The sequence below is a fragment of the Anopheles coustani genome, chromosome 3, assembly GCF_943734705.1.
Source record: "Anopheles coustani chromosome 3, idAnoCousDA_361_x.2, whole genome shotgun sequence".
Classification (NCBI taxonomy): Eukaryota; Metazoa; Arthropoda; class Insecta; order Diptera; family Culicidae; genus Anopheles; species Anopheles coustani.
Genome location: NC_071288.1, coordinates 87,461,625 through 87,481,848, shown reverse-complemented (window position 1 = coordinate 87,481,848; position 20,224 = coordinate 87,461,625). Strand labels below are relative to the sequence as shown.

At 41.2% G+C, this 20,224-nt stretch overlaps 1 protein-coding gene across 1 annotated transcript; it reads right to left on the bottom strand.

Moving 5' to 3' along the window:
• Positions 1 to 14,755: 14,755 nt before the first annotated feature.
• On the bottom strand, positions 14,756 to 20,023 carry LOC131259121 (synaptotagmin-5). The gene is made up of 6 exons (XM_058260547.1): positions 19,577 to 20,023; positions 19,415 to 19,498; positions 16,518 to 16,899; positions 16,263 to 16,453; positions 15,232 to 15,468; positions 14,756 to 15,040 (listed from the first exon to the last, which is right to left on the bottom strand). The coding sequence occupies exons 1-6, from the start codon at positions 20,021 to 20,023 to the stop codon at positions 14,756 to 14,758; spliced, it is 1,626 nt and encodes a 541-aa protein (XP_058116530.1).
• Between the last annotated feature and the right edge of the window lie 201 nt (positions 20,024 to 20,224).

Genomic DNA, 20,224 nt, shown 5'->3' with positions numbered 1-20,224 from the left:
TACTTATAAGTTTGACTAATTGTTTTCCATATTTGCAGAAATATTTCTGTTCCGTATATTTTATTTTATTTTATTCATTTTATGTTTTTTTTTTAAATATACGTTTTCTTGCATAGATATATGGACATCAGTTTAAAGTAACATAGAGACATAGCTTTTACTTCATAAAGTACAAAAAATATGAGCAGCTAATTCATTCATAATGTTTTCCTTTTATCACAAGAAGTTGGCTGACGACTGGCTCCAGTTGACTTTTTACTTGTTCGCATTTCTTATGCATTAAAAGTTGGACAGAAATCATAGGATTACTTTGGAAAGCACGGGCTACAATTGCAATTAAAACAGCACTTCTACCACGGCCAGCTGAAGGAGTCAAAGCGGAGATCAACTTCTATTTCCGTCAGTCGCCTCGTTGAGTGTCAGGCCCCTTTTCAAACTGTAGCGGTCCATTGGTCGAAGGGTTTTTCGCGTAGAAATTAGCTCAAACCATCCATTCCGTGCCCCAATTTCGTCGTCTCTTATGCACACAGCTTCTCTTAAGCGTTTTTATTTTCTTCTTTTCGCATGCTCCAAACTCTGGACCTGGGAAGAGTAATTTGTTTCCCCCAGCCCATTCGGACCGGTCCGACTTTTATCCGAAGGTGTGATTTACCACGACCGGCGCGCAATCGTCCGCGAACGTTGGCGTTTGATCCCTCGGAGGCACGCCGCTTGCTTCCAGTGGATGAAGGGGGGTCAGGGAAGAAAAAAAAAGAACGATAGTAAATAAAAGACCGTCACCAGCCCGCAAAATGTGGCGTAAACAATCATAAAACCCTGCTTCTCGGTCGGTTTCCGGCGTAAATGGAACGATTCGCACACGCGAACACAACGGTGTGGGAAGCAGGCTTCATTGGGTGAAGAAATTTAGTGAATATTGAGGTGAAGTTCTGCAGTTTTAGCAACTTTTGAAAGCAATCTTTCTTCGTTGAGAAAAGTTAACAGAAAGCTCTGTGAGTAGATATAAAACCTTACTTGCTCATAGTTTTTTTTTTCCTGTGCATAAATCAAACCTCTTAATCAGTTGTCTGTCTAACAAAAATGAAACAAATGTTCAGAAAAGGTTAAAGTTTTTATTGATTTAAAAACATTACTATCTGTCGATCCCATCGTTCCGTTATCAAAATTTTATGTTCCTAGATTTTTCCGTATTTTTTTTTATTTAGCAAATAAATTAATAAAGTAACAATTTAAGAGATGTTACCCCTTTAAGCAAAATTCAAAACAATCACTCAAAAAAAAGTATTTATCCCAGAGTGTCATCGTAAAATATTATGATTTTATATCAACTAAAAAAAATGGAAGGCTTCTTGAAAAATTAAAATAAAACGCTGCAAGTGGGAAATATTTCGGTAAATAAGCTTTACGTAGAATACCACTTTAAAACATACCGAAACATTATTCAGATTCCCTGAGGTTTCCAGCGTATCATATTAATTTAAAATAAGATTAGAAAAAAAAGCTTCAAACGCTAGCAAAAACTATAGCCATTTTTATTCAAATTAAAATTACCTTTTACGAATGCACATCAAAGTGCGCAACTTTGCCCCACATTACACTTCATCTTCACACGAAAACCAACCGAAGAAGTATTGCTGATATTGCGCAGAAACCTAATTTTACCGGAGCCTAAGCCGGAGCTAAGCGCTTCACGTTGGATTACGCGAACCAAGCCGTTTCCTTGACAGCTTAATTAAAGTTTCAACCTCCCGCCAGAGCTTTACTCCTCGTTTGGTTGTCAGCTGACGAAAGCTTCACGAGTCCGGCAAGAAGTAGCACCCGGTAAGGACACACCGCATTACTTCAATTTCAAGTAAATCGTTGGAAAACTTGCACCACTTTGTCCCGCGGCTCCACTCCTGACATCCTTGATTACATCGCACCGACAATGGCCGACAAATGGCAAACAACATTTCACTTCGGGGGCCAGCAGCAACAATTTAATGGCAACTAAAGATGTGTCAAAATTGCCAACCGTTTTCGCCGGATTGCTTCGATCGCGCTTTTGTACGTTCGCCTACGTCGATCGCCGGTTCGAAGCCGGACCAGAAATCTGTTCACTTAAGAAAATAAATCCACTCCATTGCGCAAAACCCACTCACTTGGTTGTGGTGCGGAAATAAACCTGTTCGACCGGGTGTTGGTCGATAGCATTTAAGAGCCTCCAATCTGCCAATTGATGGCACCGGTGGTTGCAACTGGATTGCACTAAAACGTCGAGTTTGGCTTGGGCAAAATTCCGGTAGCACCGGATAAACATGTGAGCCCCCCAGCATGTGGTCCTTTCAACGGGTTTTTTGTTTTGCTCCGGGGCCAGATTTTCCAGTTTAACAAATCGGTTTCTCGGCTGCCAATCGAACCGTTGGCACCGGGAGTTTGATCTGCCGACCAGTTTGGATTTTATGTTGTAAGTGAATATATAAATCTAGCTGTCTAGAGGAAGGCTCTAATTGACAGAAGAGCAGGAGTTTTATTTATTTCAGGCCTGAAAACAAGGTTTAAGACTCGTTTTATTCCACTTTTTGTCTCGGAGCTCGACAATTACTTTCAAATTTTACGACCTAACCAAGCTATCTGTAGGTTGCCGTTTTGCCTAACGCCCTTATCAAATGGCTACCGTTATTTCTCGAGATGTTTCTTGTTTTGTTTTTTTCCACTCATAACGTTTCCCATCGGACGGACTCTTTGAGGCCGCATTCTCGAACGAAGTGACTGTCGCTTCCTGCCGATGGGCGATGGCCAGACAACACCGATAACCTTCCGCTGAACCATGCAACAGGAACGGGCACCATCAGCACAACAAATACGCCATACACACACAACAAAAAAACAGCAAGCCGACACCATCGGCAAACAAGTGGCCAGCGAAACGCAACTCCGGCTCCGACGGGGACGTGGAGTGCATTCCTAGGCGTCGATAGGAATATGAATGGCTTATTAATGTAAAACCCATGCCAATAGCCTATCGTGACGCGTGTCATCCGAAGTGAAACAAAAGAAATGTGCACCATTAGTATGCGGCCGGGGGTAGCGGGGTAAGGAAGGATTGGCCCGGGTCGGTCCAAGATGGGCGTTCATGCACATTTTTTCCGTTGCGTCGAACGGGCTGGGCTTTTCTCTGATGCGTGTGCGAATGCCCGACTTGTGTAGGCAGAAGACAAAAGTGGTAATCTGAGTGGTAATCGTTTACTTATGTTTATTTTATGGCTTGATTTTATTATTATTGTTCAATTTTCGCAAAAGTGTAAGGACCGAACAATAAAACAACACACACAAAATGGTAAAAAAAAACACTGAAAAGAAGCACAACTTGTTTTGCGTGAGCCAACTGCTAGACTGACACTTTAGAAATTAATAGAAACGATCAAAAAGAACTAGTTTATTCTACGTAGTAATTTGATTTATTCATAGTGGAGGTTCACAAAAAACTGATGTGTAAGCTCTCGGGGTTATCGGGAAGAAGATACAACTAGAGTTATGTAATCTTCTAATAAAGGATTTATGATTCTGAAAGTTTCAATAAAATAATGGAAGTAAAAAAAATAACTAAAAAAGTAAAACCTACAAACTAGGAAGAGAGATATTCTTATTTTTGGTCGCTTGATCCACGCCAATCATAAAATCATGATGATTCCAGAAAAAACCATTAAGTTTTCAAAAGATTCATCGACGATTCAAAAACCCAAAACATTCATGTATCAATCTGAATAAATCTTATGTGAAAGATACAGATGAATGAATCTCGCATTAAAATTCATAACGCAGAACACTAGGTACAACATTTTTTAATTTGTAAATGATATTTTGCACCATGGTAATAATGATAATGATAATGTTGATAATATTTGTTCAATTTGTGCATTACATTAATGTTAAATTCGATAAAATGTAAATTGTACGTTAGAAAAAAAAACAACGTTTAATAAAGTCAGGACTTGCCAGCTATTATTTTCCTTGTCTTTAAAATTGGTTATACAAAATTAAAATGTATATGGATGTAACAAAATTAATGTTAAATTAAAAATATAGAACCCAATTCTCTTAGTCGAGTTGGGTATCACTTTGAACACTATTTTCTTACTTTTTTTTTCTTAATTTCGAGTTTATACGATGAAAATAACAAGTAAGCCATTTTTAAATAAACGAAAAGTACAAGAGATCTCGAAACCTGGTTGTGTTTAACAATAAAACATGCTTAAATCCAAAGATTGTTTTAAAAAACTGTCCATTAGCTGCAAACTACACATTAGAAAACATTTGAAAAACTACTTTTGACAGATTTTCAGTTGTAGTAGATAGTTGATAGCTATAATTAGGACCAAAACATAGTTGAACAGCATGTTTTTAGTAAAAAACAAAAATTGGTCATTCACAAATTGCTTTAACAAACAACATCATTCTCGGTCGGCTTTGCGTGCGAACCCTCTAAGCTCATAATTAAGCCAACCTTCATCATTCGCCATCATTCGGGTCGGGATCATTCTCATTGATCCGGTTTCGGATCATTAGGCGGCAAACGCCCGCTTTCGGCGACGTTCTAATCACCCTGCTGACGGCTGAGCTGCACCACGCTCGCCGGAACCCATCACGATCAACCCTTGCTCTCGGACCACCGCAGGACGTTCATTTGTCAACTAAGCTGATAAGTACATTAGCGCCGCCGATTCCCTAGCGCCCCGCGGCGGAAGGTATTTGCATAACGCGAGATGTGCGTGCCTCGGCGTGCCCGTATATCGACGGGTGTTTAAGATAAATGATAACTTAATGCAACCTGTTTTTCGAGTTGTTTATGTTCCTGGTTGGCATCCGAGCAAAAGCTGTTGCGCTTTACGTAGCGGTGGTCGTTAGTGGGGCCTCTTTTCTGAACAGAGTTTTAAGATGAACCTGTTCAAGGCGATTCATTAGGACACTTTCAGGTTTCATAAATATAGAAATAAATCTTCTTTTGAAGCCGTTCAACAACAACGATGCTCTCCGTGACAAAATTGCGCCTAAATATTTAGATGATGGCATGTTCCAAAAATTCCTCCCAAAACAGTATAAGCCTGCCGGATCCTGCCCCAAACAACGCACCTCCACGCCGCATAGAACTCTCGAGAAAAAGAAAGACATGCAAATCACAAACTATGCTCACGCGACCTAATGATGAAGGTTTGTTGTTTTGAGTGCCGTGCCGACGGATAAGATGCCGATACGTTATCCGACCACAACGGAGCGGTATGTAAATGTCGTCGTCGGAACCGGATTAGGCGCTTGGAAGCCAAACCAAATAGGAGAAGGAAAACAAAGCTGAAGAAGCAATATGCGTAAGCTGTGGGAGTCCGATTCCGGCCGTGTGGGTAGATCACACTCCTCCATGAACGCCGTTGTTGAGCCAAACGACATGGGTTTCCAATTTATGCTGCTGTAGCGTTTTAGGCTGGCAGCCTTTACGGCCAGGGTTTTACCCTTTCCATGCAATCTAATAGGATTGGAATCATTCACAGGTGTTTGTTTAAATAATCCACCACGTAAGGCGCTTTGCGGTGGCTTTATTAAACACATGATTATAATGCGATCAAAACAAAGCCTACAGGTCCTAAGGTGGTTTAAAATATATGCTAATACCGATGCTCATCGCTCTCATTACTGTCCTTAGTGTGGTTTCATTAATAATTGAAATGTATTTTAATCAAATCAAACGCAATCGAACTTATGGTTAACGATGTAGATTATGTTGCCTTATTTACGGGAGAAAAATATGTAGCAAATTTAACAACCGGATCAACATTGAACAACTGGTTATCTTCCTGCAAAATTCTATTAATATCCATACAGGAATAAGTTTCTGAACTGAATTTCTTATAACCAGTTTTACCTTTTGTTACATCCTGCCAAAGATCTGCTTTATCGTATCCTGTCTTTTATTTCTCCTCTATAACTGCATACCAATGACGCTGAGCAAACTATAAATAAAATGCATATAAAAATTCCCCGGGCAAACATTTTACAGTAAAAAAATTATCTTAGTTTTTTCTGTGATAAAAATGATCATAAAATCTTTTGCCGAAAAGCCTATAAAAGATAACCTACCGATGCCGATGAGGCGAGGGGACTTAATTAATAGCCGAAAAGTTGTGCGCCAAATCCACGGGACGCCAATAAAGGCGAAATTAATTTGCAATCAAATAGGATCAACAGGCAATCTCGATCGACCGGGATCGTGCACGGTATCAGTTTCTTATCGACCGTCGCCGATGCTCCAAAATGGTGCCCGAAGAGATAAGTTTTATGCCAATTGGATAGTTCATGCTACGATGTGGTCCGGTGGACTGAAACCGAACTGCGTACGGCGGAACATCAAAGAAATGATCGGTACGATTCGAAAAAGTTTCGAACCTGGTGTCACACACCGAACATCCTTTCGCATCCAACGCATGGGTAAATTAATTCAGTTTTGTATTAATTACGAAACCGATAGCAAACCACACCACGGACGGGCGGCAAAATGTCAGTTCTCTCTTGCCGGCCGCTTCCTTCGACTTCTACCCGCAATAAATGCTCGTGCTCGTGAAGGTAAACATATAACGCACCTATTTTGCGGGGATCGAGGAGAAAAAATATGAAAAAAAAAATCCTTACCAAAAAAAGTATTGAAACTCATCCAATGTGGAAAAGAGAGATGGAAAAAAAGAGAAACAAGGACTATGAGAATACATAATGAATAAATAAAGATGACGATCACCCCGTAGGAAAGGCGCACGCATGGGAAACAAAATTCGTCCACTAATCGACGTGTTATGCAAATATGATCCGGACAGCATTCGCCTTTTTTGTAGCTGGTGGAAGAAAAACAGCACCGTGGTACAATTTAGTTTTACCACAGACAATCGAATCTATCCACCTAGAAGCTAAATCGGTTTATTTTTAATAGATACAGTAGAATTGATGAAAAGAATGCTCTATCAAACAGGGTAAAAAACAGAAGATTTGTATATGGATAGCCAAGGAAAAAATGCTTTTTATACAAATGTTTTTTTTTTTAAGATTCATTAATTACATCGCAACACTATTTACCATGTGGCTTAACTGGTTGTTAACACTCATCACCTAGAGAAAGACAAAGCGCCTCCGCACGTTTGACAGCTTTGCCTAACGCTGGCTATTAATTACGCTCTATTAAAGCATAAATCTGTCCACCCGGAGACACGTTTTTTCCTTTTATTTTAAACTGCCATAAAACCGGTCCGGCATGCTAGAACTAGGAAAGCTCGGATAATGCATACATGATGATCTTTTACGGATGGGGAAGGGTACGAACAGCTTTAGTTCAGGTTGAGTCACGGCAAGAAACTGGTACACTCGTGTTCGATTTACAATCTTCACCCAAAAGCGTACAATCGGAAACAAAAACCGAATCAAAGGATGCGTACGAAATTTTATGGTTTATTTATTTTTTACCTTCGTGGAATTATCTGACTTTATAACTCTATCGATGGAATCACCCGGTTTTAATAGTTGCTGATGTTTATTCAGGAAGGTAATATTCGAAAGAAAGGGTAAGAAAGGAAAACAAATGCTAAGCTTTTAATACCGCGTCTTTTCAATCGAACACCTTTTCGGGGTGATTATACCACTCAATCGAACGAATATGCCATCCTTACCGTTTACTTCGAACTCAACGGTGGCGCCGCCATTTGCGCCGTCTACAAGGTTATGCTGCTGGCTGGCCGGGTCCAGCGTCGGTGGGTGTTGATTTGCATAAACCAGTGGCTGATCGGACCGGAACAGCAATAATCCGCAAACAATGGTCAGCCGATAACGCCACCGGCACGTCGCCATCGCCATCTCGGTGTGTTTTTCGGGGAGCCTCCGGGAACTCAGCTACATACACACGGACGCGCGTCAAGGAAAAAGATTTACGACCGACCCGAAAGCGCAAAAAGCGCAGAGGACACAAATTCGCAAACGGGACGGAAATCCTTTGGTCATAAAAAAACAACAACAAGCAACAAAATCGGAGGTAGCTTCACAATGATGGCGTGCCGTATTTACTAATGATTTAACAATTCAGCTTCGGACCGGAGGTGGGATGGGCCTTCCTTTTTCCTTTTGCACTTTGGCTCCCGATTGCACCACCCAACACACACACACAATGGAAACGTGCACTTTTTACCACCCTTCACGCAATCAATGCACCAACAGCCATTTGATTTACGGCACTTGAATTAACTGGTTTTGGAATTTTATGTTTCAAATTTCCAACACACGTACATGCGATCATTCTACTCCACCTTTTTTCGCGATGGTCAGCGTGTATATGCAAGCAAAACTAGGCACAAGTCGTCGTTGTGATTCAGCTGGCGTTTCCAGTGGAAACTATTTCAAATATTTTTTATGGCACATTGTTTCGGACACTTCAACGCATTGCGTTGTCCGATTCACTCATCCTGGAACGCGTACTGGAAAGTAACATACTTGTTTAGTGATCTGAAATCAAGCCTCCACGGAGGGACGGTAGAAGTGACTTTATTTATTAGATAGACTTCCTAAAATGAACCTAGAATGTTTAGATTTGGACTCTCTGGAAGAATTATTTGAAATTTTTGGATCAATTTATGCAAGATGTTGGAAAAAATGATCATTTACTAACATTACTGCTCAAAGAAGTGTTGTTTGTAACATTTTCTCTTCCGAAATTCTTCTCGAAGCTTAAGATACTTTATGCTTAGGCTTCCATTTCAACAACAATATTTAAGTTTTGTACCGAACAAAATACGATTCGTGTTATGTTTTTTTGTCCTTTTTAGACCTACTAAAGTTCTCTATACGTTTTTTGGCTTCCCTTTCCAACCTTCTGACCTTTTCTAAACTAATCAAATTTTTCTTCATAACAAGATGAAAAGGAGAGGGTAAGAGATTGAGAAAAAAACATAAACACTTCAGTTCATTAAATACAAATCATGAACATTTGATAACCTTTTGTGTGTGTTGTTTTTTTATGCGAGAACATAAATGTTAGTTTGATGAGCGTAACCCTGGTTACCGCGATGGCCACGTGATCAAACTTTACCGATCCTTTCATTTCTTTGCCGGTCTCCTTTGACAATCTCCTTTGACGATATCTTTCGTGAAACGGGTGTTAATTCGCGAAGGACATTCGCAAAAGGCTACGGAGAGTGGCTGTTTCGGGTTGGCAGATAATTAACTGGTGGCAGACCCGTATGCAAACTAGGGAACCGGCTCCATGGGGCAAATGAATGACTCAACCGGAAACACTACCGACTGTTCAGCGAGTCGCTGCAAATGTCACCCGGGTGTTTTCATAAAAGAAAAACAAAACCACTAGTTCAGAAATATTCCTTTTTTCGTGTTACTCGATGTGTTCGTTCGTTGCCACACTTTGTCACACTTTAGTTTGACAGCCACCCCACAAGAACCCCGCTTGTAGAGTTGCTGCAGCTTCCCTGGGGAGACGATTTGTTCCCCCCTTTTTTGTTGTGTTTTATATGCTTGTTATTTTTGAACTCGCTGTCCCTTCCACTCCAGTTCACTTCCACACAATTGATTAATTAATCAAGTGTCACGCGAGTCGCACTGCCATGCGAGTTTCAGTCAGTCCGCCATTCCAATTCCAATCCGACGTATTATTTGTTCGGCCACTTCGCGTTCGCTCGCCTGGCGAAGGATTCTGGAGCAACCGTACGGACTGACAACGCACACACACACGCACGTAATGTGGGGGTAATAAAAACAATCGTTATCGCGATCACACTATTAGTGGTTGGCTATTTGTGAAAGTATTGATACGCCAATCAGCGTTCTGGTAAAAAAGTGGAACGGGAGCGACAAACAGCAGAAACCGAAACAAGTGCTTGAAACCAATTCGCCGTTTGTAGCGTTAGCTCGTGTTTATTGTGTCGTTGACGTGCCAGCCGTTGTGTTGTGTGGTGATTGTTCAAACGTACGTGCGTACCATCGCTAACGACGGTTTTCGGGCCGCGTGGCTCACTCGCCCCGTTTGGGCTAGCGGTATAGTTTTCGTATTCAAATGAGATTACGCCGCGGGCGCTTTGATGTTTTGGAGACGTGCGACCGTTGCCCCGGGGAGGGGCGATAATAATCAACAACTGCCTGCGGTGTCGAAACGTAGCGTAACTTCTACTGCACCCTCAACGGACTCAATGCATTAAATCACATCACCAATAGTGAAACAAAACAACAAAACCAATCTCACACACCGATTTTTGTTAACGCTGATCAAGTGCGACACGAACACTTCTCACCGGGCGCGTGCTTCCGCGATCGAGAACCGATCGGTACTGATGATTCGTTCGCGGATCGCGAGTGAGATCGCGCGAGCCGCCCGCGAGTTGGAACCGATTCAACCGGTTCGCGTCGCGGAAATCTCTCCCTCTCGCGTCAACCTCCAAGGCGATCTCTCCGAAAAGAAAAAAAAATTGTTCGCGAAGAGCAAAACAAAAGACGATCGGCATGGGATGCTGAGTAGGCAACGAAAGCGGGTAAATCAAACACGCTGACTGAGATTGGTTAAACAAAAGCACGTTTTGATTTAAAGCAATTTTTTTTTAACCATCATCATACACAAATTTAGTTTTCTTATGATTTTGTATATTTTTCCCTTCATCAGCGAGAGATTACATACGGATACGTTTAGAGCTTTTCTGAACAAAAAAAATTAAATAAATATAATAAATAAATAAAAAATAAAAAATAAACAAGGTTTTAGAAATAAAGTACTAGAAAAAGGAAAAAAATGGTGATAATTTCGAGATTAAATGTGTTTGGCTCACTAAGGAATTTCATTTCATCTTATGTGAAAGAGTTCATACAACACCAGAGGCATTAAACCAAACAAACTGTTTCAGCTTATTGCTACGTCTTCAAAACGTATTAGTATTTCAGTACTATTTTTGAGTTATTTTTCAAATTTTACCTAAACATCTTGATTTAAGTAAAATAATTCAAACTACTATTTTGGAAATTCCGATCAATGCATCAATAATCGAGCACAAACAACTTATGACTATGTAATTTTCCCCCATATCGCTATATACTCTAGGGTATCTTCTCTGTATGATAGTAAGTTTTCTAGCATAAATCCCTCGCCGTTTTTCATTTAAACCATACATAGCATCCTGTCCATGCATGTTTATGTCGTCTCTTCGCGATCGGTGAATCTCTCCCATGTCATATCACGCTCTCGCCCAAAGCTATCGGTATGAAACTCTCAAAGCATCACACAACAAAACTGATGCTTCAATTGTAAGATTACAGGAGTTACCAAAAACATTGCATAATCATTCATTTGAAAAAAAAATTGGACGTTATTTGCTGGAAATAACAATCATGAAATGTAGAACAACAAGCATGATATTAAAATTTCAGACAATTGGGCAAACATAAATAAATTACTGCTAGTACGGTTAATTTCTAGCACGATCATTTATTTGCACGAAATCCTCATATCCTCCATGCGATACATGTCTCTTTACTCCAGGAGATTCAGATAACTTTCAAACCTACATAAATACAATGTAGTCGATGCAAACCACGCACAACTCATAGTGCATTTCACTGACTACTCACAACTTATTAGTATGCAAGGGATGACAATTCCACACAATAGAGAAAACTAACTTATACCGAGCCAGTGTGGGAATGCGCCCATATTGCAAATTAACAGCAACATGTATATTCCAATCAAAGGCCTATTATTTGCTGCAACAAACGGAGAATTTTCATTTACCTCATGGATATTACATTTGAAATGCATGCATCTGAATAGGTGAAAAAAGATCTACCTACCTTTCCGGCAGTAAGGTTTTCCATGAAACAATAAAATTACGTACGATCAAGTAAAAGAATGTATTAACTTACAACCAACTTCCCTACTAAAGCACATCCATCGGAATCCATAAATCATAATTTGATTTCCCAACGCGTTCCCAGGGGGTTGAAGAAGTTCGAAGGTCGAGCCAGACGCTTTCCATCGATCAATGCCAAAGCGTTACCTCATCGGCATGCAGAATACTACCGCCGGGGAATTCAACAACGTCCCATCGAATGTAAAGCAGAAGGCAGAGTGGGAAAATCAAACGCAACCATGTGATCGAAACGCCGCCCGACGGAAAGCTAATTTGAGAAACTTTCCAACTTGTCTAGTTTGTGTGTGTGTTTCTGTTTTTATTTTATTTTATTTTATTTTATTGAAAATCCAATATGAACTCTCCATTTCCGGCCGGCTTGCCGTTTCGCAAGCTTCTGCTTTTCTCATCGTTTACATTCAGATTTTCAGAAGCCACAGCTCTCGCAGTCAGACGGTTTTCTTTTCACCAGAAAGGTCACCTGCCAGTGGTGATTGAATCGGTAGTTGTTTGATATTTACTTGCTGTGCAATTGTGATTGGGGAAATGGTGGTGCAGTTAGGATACGGAAGTAAATCGGTGCCGGTGCATTAGGAAAGATTATTCCATCAACGTTAGGGAAACGGGTGGCTTGAAGCTTATTTATATATCTTGTAGGTTTATAGCCACTGGATTATACACTTATGGATATTTTTCCTTGCTTTCTCACATACTTTTTTTTTAGATTTAATTGTTTCTTTAAATATAATTGAGTGTGCAGCTTGTAACGCACTAGACGGCGAAACATAATTAACAATAATCTACCGATTGGGAGCAAAGCTTGGTATTCAACAAGTCGGTGATATGGCGGGTGTGTTGGGTGAATTTAGCTAGTTTTACCAGCTATGTTGTTTGACAATGGCAACTCAAGTTAAACAATTATGTTAACAGCAATGCTATTACGCCTTGTACAAATGTTGTGAGCATTTTTTGTATCGTTATTCTACTCATTACTCACTGAAACACTATCAGAGTTTACCTACTACGGATGCGATGACAGAGAAGCAGTGTGTATGAAGGCTTTTAGTTACTTGACTCCTATCTGTTTATTTTTTGTGGAAACTACGCTCAGCATTCAGTAGGTACCATTTATAAAGTTTTCCAGTTATTTAAAGGTCGTTTATATGTTTCTTCTACGTAAAATATATAAGTTGCATCTATGAAAGTACCATTGGACGCTTGGGTATTTAATACCGACGCCAATCGCGCAGCTTCGTCTATGATCGTATCATCTCTATATGTGTATGTGTATATCAATACTTTCAGTATATAAATAGTGCCGTTCTGTATAATGTTTTTTGGGTTTTACTGTTTTTTTCTTTAATTATATATGAATAAGGATACGGCAATAGTATGTATATCATCAAAAGCAGTTCTGCTTCCAGTTTAGTCTAACGGTTTCAGTACGGCATACAAAACATGTACTTTCATATTCACTGTGAAGCGTTTCGTTTGAATGTTTTCCATTTTTTCCATGTTTTTGTGTGTATGATCTATGTTTTTTGTTGTTATTATTTTTTAAGTCCAATATTTAACAACGTTCAATGATGGTTTAAGAAAATATTTGTATGCATAATTCACAATCTTTCGTTCGTTTGCAGCAATGCGTGTTTGGCTGTCGCTTTTTTAAGCTCTTTTCTGAGATAGACCTTTCGTCAACTTTGTTACCATAGGCAAAGCGATGTTTCTTCTTTTATCGATTTAGTGTGGAGCCGTGGTTCTACTTTAATTTGTGGTAGAAATTTTATGAAACAAGTTTTCTTATGCCTTTGCGTTTTTGCGTAAAATTTATAATGTTTATCAAATTGTTCGTGGATACGCTCAGTCTACTGAAGTAACAAAGTGATTTTCATTTTCAGAACAATTGATGTAATTGTACTATTTTGTAAATGTTTACTAAAATCCAAACTTGAATCATATACTGTAGGCAAAACTAACCAAAATTACTTTACTTCTTTGGCATGAGATGAAACCGTATTAAGCGCTTTAAAAACTTGCTGAAAGGATCAACACATTTTACACCACTATAGCATATACAATTGAAAACAACCTTTTTTGATGCTTGTACGACGGTGGAGGTATGCTATCTTTAACGTTTGTTAAATATCTTTCTTTATCGACCACAGCGAGGATACTTAAGGATATTTTGCAGGTCTTCGTTTACATGCCCTTATGGTTTACATCTACTTCGCAGCTGGTAACATAATACATTCACATGCATAATTATTTATTTTTCCATTACTTTTGTCCTTCAACATATACACATCGCTTACACAATTCTTTAATCCTGCTGCAAGTATATTGTTTAAACGTGCCGGGTGTTTTTCCACCAACCTTTGATCTTTCATCTCTGGCTGGCGAGAATCGGATCGCAAGTTTAAAAAATATTCAAGCATTATGTGAAAAATCATATCCATGTGAATTTTGTTCTCTTTAGTTTTTATGTTAAAACAAAGTATGAAAGGAACGCCACATTTCGACCTCTACGTAGGGAAAGGTTATCCTTCCTCTGTCACGTGGGTTTATTTCAATTGTGGCTGGTTGCTTTGATGGCCCCGTAACGGTTATCGTCTGAGTGCAGTCTAGCTTGCTTTGATGGAATTTACAAACATCATTTTTTGTTCGTTGGTTCGTTTGCAGACCGCAGTGTATGTTGTTATGTGGTTTGCTGCATCGTTTGTTTGTTAACTCTACCGAACCACTTCCCTCTTGTCCTTCCTCGGACTAACCTTTGTTCTTTAAAGGAATAAACTACCGTTGGGTGAATTTTGTTCTGCTTTATTCCTTGCATTTCCCTTTTGCACTCCCATTTATCGCAGAACGTGCCACATGGCGATGGGTTTCCGGTTGTTCTGCATCAGATCCTGCCAGTGCTGCGTGCCGGTACCGCCCTCGCGCAGACCGACCCCGCAACCGAGATCCTGCCCTTCGCCCTCGTTCGATGTCACGAACAGCTCCACGCCGGCGTCCTGCAACTGCGAGGACGGCAGCTCGAACGTAAACGCTTCGTTCCAGATCGGATTGGTCGGATCGAGCGCCCGGATGGCGCTGGTTTTACGCTTTTTGGTGCGCTTATCGTTCACCAGGAGGTACAGCTATGGGCGATGGGGCATGAATAAATATTAGGAAAGGATAAAAGAATGAACACATAACCATCTAACCTCCCCCCGAGGGCGGCTTGTAACCGCTTTTCTACGTGACAAAAACTGATGTGAGCAAAACTAACAAAAATCACACCAAACAAACGAAACTCGCAAGAACAGCAAGATGGGGGGAAAGAGCTCACCTTCACAAAAGGTTCGTGGGAGATGGTGAGGTTTTTCGCCTTCATCACAACCACCGTCAGCCGCTCGGCCTGGGGCAGATAGCTGAGGGAAATCAGCAGCTCGGTCGTCGTCTCCGAGGGCTTCCGGACGGCGATCAGATCACCCCACAGCTCGCACCCGGACAGGTCGAGCGTGTTAAGCAGGAACCGGATCTCCCCGACGACCTCGTCGTGCGAGAAGCGATCGTAATCGAGAAGCTGTCAGCGTGAAGGAAAAGAAAAACAGCAAACGAAATCAGTCACATACTAGTTCGCTTATGGAATTTCCAACGGGATTACAGTGGACGTTTTGTTGCCGTACGATAAGCAGATTTTATACATATTTTAAAATTCGACGACCCGAATTTTATATAAGAAAAATTCGACTGTTCGTGAACAAAAGCAAAACTTTCCAAAAGGCCATCCCTGAAAACTGTTTATCGAAAGGAAACCATATTTTGCACCGGTGAAACCCTGGTTTCCGGAATTTTCCATTCATTTCAAGAGCATAGTGCGATTGAAAACTCGAGAAAGGGACTCAGGGAAAGAAAATTCTCGTACAGTTTCTCAGAAAAGTGAATAGGATACAGAAAGACGGTGCTATTCAATAACCTTTTCCTGGAATGGCATCTGTTAAAGACATTTTTCCACGAAATGAAAACAAGGTCTTACGTCACGGTCGTGTGCCAATGACGGTACGAAAAAATTACAAATTGTTTTCACTATTCCCTTGGTGTTTTTCCTAATACGAATTGTAATTTGGAGTAAAGAAACCCTACGTGCGTCATACAACATAGAGAAAATTTCGTAAAATTAACGTGTTTGTGCTACATTGTCCATGAAAGCAAGAAACTATTTTACCTATTTCAACTATTTCAAGGTGGAAGAATAAAAGGATGAATTTTTAGAAAACTGGCAAAAGAATGTTTGACAAAAACACGCAATTTAATCCTGATTTCACCTACAAATGGGTCATTGAGTATGAACGATTTTCCTCGGAGAATTCTACTTGCCTGCAGGACAAAGTTGCTCTTCACCAAATTCCGTGGCTTCAGCGGGAAGGAAAGCTGCTGGTCGAAGTACGGATGCGTTTCGGTGCGATGTACCGCCGTCTGCTGCGTCCGCTGTTCGTCGTCCGGCTCCAGGTACATCTTCACGTACGGATCGCGGAAGCTGGCATTCCCGCCGGGCGTAAGATCGTGCGCTAAGATGGTCCAGAAAGGCGTTCAGTTACAACGTTCCAGTGGAATGTAGAAACACGACCCTACCTTCGACCAGATGCACCATCAGTTCCTCCTTCGCGCCATCGTACTTCAGCCGCAAGTGGAACCGACCCAGTACGGAGTGGATGTCATTCGCGGCCAGGATGACGGGGACGCGGCGTCGGGGAGAGCGGGTGCTGTCGGATGACCGGATGGAACCGATTGGGCTGTCCGGGACGCCCGATTCGCTCGACATGGACACACCCGAGAAGGTGCTGTTGCGCTTCTTCGGCGAGTTGATGTCGCGCGGATTGACACTTACGACCGACGCCAGGCTGACCTTGCTGCCTCGTTCCGTACCTTCCCCTGGTCCGCCGGAACCGGAACCGATAGGGAAACGTCCTTCCAGGCTGAATGTGCGCATTGGACTCGGCGAGCGTGAAGTTTTCTGAACAAATAAGCAAAAGTAACGCGTAGTAAGAATAAAGAAAAGCAGGTGCTCTAAATAAAGGGTGTCCCAGAAAGTATAAGCACGATTTCTAAATTACGTTTCTGGAAAACGGATGACGCCAAACAGTTGATTCTTCGGGTGTTTGATTGTTTGCATTCAAACCTACTGGATAATGCATCGAAACTATTTTTTTCAACCGTTTCTGTTAAAATGCGAGGCATTTCCGTCAAAAAGCGCAAAAGCGTTCTGCACAAATGGTGTTCTACTCCTTACATTTCGCTAAGGAAATTGGCGAAATCGGTAGGTGTGAGTATCGGAGCCGTACGAACCGCCATCCAAAAGTTTCGGGAGGAGTACAGCTTCGAGGATACGCTTAAAAGTGGTCAAAAACCTGGTCCTATCAACCAACAGTTGAACCGGGAAAGAGCAAAAGCAATCAAGCAAAAATAGGAAAGTTCCATTCGCGATGTGGCTCAACAAATGGGTACGTTAAAAAGTAACGTCCAATGAGACAAGGCAAGATTGAATTTAAAATCGTACAAAATCCAAAAGAAATCGAAACGGACTACAAATTAGGCTGCATGCATTAAACATCGGGCACGGAAGCTGTACGACAAGCTGCTGTGTGGTCAACCCTCATGCATCAGTTCGACGAAAAGTCGACCAAGACCAGACCAATTGAGATATTATGGTCGCTAACGAAGGCACACTTGAGAAAACATGTTAAAGCTACGGAAAACATCAACAGTTTTCAAAAAAAGTGTAAAACCGTTCAAAAGTGTCGAAAACCGTTCACGATAAGTATGTGCTGAGCCAAATCGGAGGCGACAGAACAAAAGTGCGGTCATTGGAATACGATTCAATTTTTAAAAATTTTATCTTTCGCAAATAGTCCAGAACAGAACCCAAACACAATTTATGAAACAAAAATTCAGTTTCTGGAACAGGTTTTATTTTTTACCTAATTTTGAAATCGTGCTTATACTTTCTGGGACACCCTTTAGTGTAATTGAAAGGTGTAGTTAAAACATGAGAACACTAATTAGCTAATATTGAAAATTCGCGAATGCTTAACGTGAATACATAAAACAGATATAAATATAAAAAGAGACAATTAAAAATAAAAAACAAACAAATACAAGATTTTTCGCGCTGGCGTTGATGATACGTTTCACGTTGCTATGGAAATCACACAACTAAAATTTTCTGAAGGCAGTAATCGTTTCTATCTGTTTTAATTTATGTTTGTAGGGGTGGCTAGGGTAATATGGACTCCTAAGTCAAAATGCACCTTTTATAATTTCTTACGAAAAATTGGTTTTGATCGCAAAAACAGTAGCAAGAGTGAACTAAAATATGGTCATTCTGTGAGCCAAACATTTACAGAAAAGCGAAATAAAAACCAAACATGAACATCATCGGTTCTTACAAGATCTGATGTAATTTTGCTGATCAATCTGCACTGTTTATGTTATACATCTTCGTCTTGGCGTAACGACCACTTGGTCATGCCTGCCCGTTAAGGGCTTACGAGACTTGTTTCCCTGTTGTACGTGGATAGTCAGTCCTCTCGTACAGCTCCCCTCCAGGTCCGATCTCGGTAGGGATTCGAACCCACGCCGTAGAGGTGGTGAGCCCCAGCACTCATTGTCCGATTTTCTAACCGGCGCTACCGCTCGGCTGTCGCGGACCGCCGCGGACTATGTTATACATAGTTCTGTTAAATAAAATTAAAGTTTCAAACTACATATAAAAATCTTGGTAAATATGCACCACTATTCGTATTAATAATTAAAAATTTGTTCAACTATAAAGGGGGCATAATCCACCACGTAGAACAGGAAAAAATGCATCAGTTTGTAAACAAACTAAAACAAATGTTATCTTTCAATATAGAGATGCTGTTGAATAATAAAAGCATTGTCTCCTAGAATTACATTTACTTTTTGGCAAATCACATGACATTTTTAAACTTATTCATTGATCCCATTGATTTCATTGATTGAATTTGGTTATTTTAGGATTGGAGCATTTTGCCTCTTTGTTGTGATGCGGTATTGCCCCTTTTGTTATGTTGCATATTGTCCCAGCACAAGTGCATTTTGCTTCAACTATCTACAAAAAAACTATCTATAAATTAAACTGTATGTTATTTTTTGTGAAAAAAAGCAAATGAACCAAATGGATTGATAAAATGAACAATCACTAACAAAGTTCATTGAAAACTGAACGATTTTCCTTCAGGGGTGCGTATTACCCCAGGAACCCCTACCTGAAACGAAAGTGTATGCGGGAATCATACAGAGCAGTACAAAACTAATCAATTATTGACTGAATCAAGGTAACAAACATGTCCAATGGAGCGTTATAGCTTCGTTGCTGTTGTTGTTGTTGTTGAAATTGTATCAAACGCAATTAGTAATGAATTCCTTTCCCGGATTGTAGCTTTCCCCTCTCACTTACCTACGTCCGAATCGTGTCCAACACAGTTTATCATGTGTCACCAACTTACCCTCAAAATCAAATTATCGGATGCCGTGGAACGCGTGTCGCTGTTGGCGTGTGTCATAAATTTCGGCATGCACTCGCGGTAGCTCTGTGGAAATGGAGGAAGAAAAACTGAGCGAAACGAACAAGGACAGCTCCACGAATCGATCCGAAACAAGGCACATACCGAGCTCCGGGAATGGACGCTTTCCATGCTGTTGTTGCGCGAGGAGGAAGCGGCGGCGTGAGGATGTGGTGGCCTGGAACCGGAACCTCCGCGTGTGTCAGCCGCTCCACCCGTCCCGTACGTCTTCTTGGCCGACCGGTCGGGCAGACCCGGCTGAAGCGGGCTCGGCGTAACCTCGACCGGGCCGGTCGCCAGCGTTTCCGAGCTAATCGAATGATGAACCACGCTGCTGGCCGGCTGCACCGGCACCGAGCCACTCGTCACGTTGCAGTCTTGCAGGTTGATCTTCCGGGCCGCCTTCTTCTCCTCGAGCCGGTCCAGCTCGGCCCACTCCTTGCCCTTCCGGCGCACCACGTAGTACCGGTACATCACGATCGTGACGGCCACCAGCAGGGCCAGACCGGTGCCGGCGGCCGCCCCCAGCACGGCCGAGCTCACGAACACCATCGTTATCGGCTGCCGTGCGTTTCCTTTCTTCTTCAAGGATCCTTTTGGCTCGTTCGGTTTCTGTTGACGTAAAAAGAAAAGTGAAAACATCAACGACAAGCTCGATGCTCAAGCAAGCACGATGTCTAACAACTCGACGAAATGTGCGAAAAAGATGTGCAAAACCCAGACGTCCTTATCTTCGTCATCTTCATCGTAATC

Bases quoted from the DNA above. Each gene is read 5' to 3' on its own strand.
- LOC131259121 (XM_058260547.1), bottom strand. From the start codon at position 20,023: ATGGTGTTCGTGAGCTCGGCCGTGCTGGGGGCGGCCGCCGGCACCGGT. The intron at 16,900-19,414 runs GTAAGTTGGTGA...TTATTTGTTCAG, and splicing joins CCGATAATTTGATTTTGAGG to AAAACTTCACGCTCGCCGAG. The intron at 15,041-15,231 runs GTGAGCTCTTTC...CATCGCCCATAG, and splicing joins CCCACGAACCTTTTGTGAAG to CTGTACCTCCTGGTGAACGA.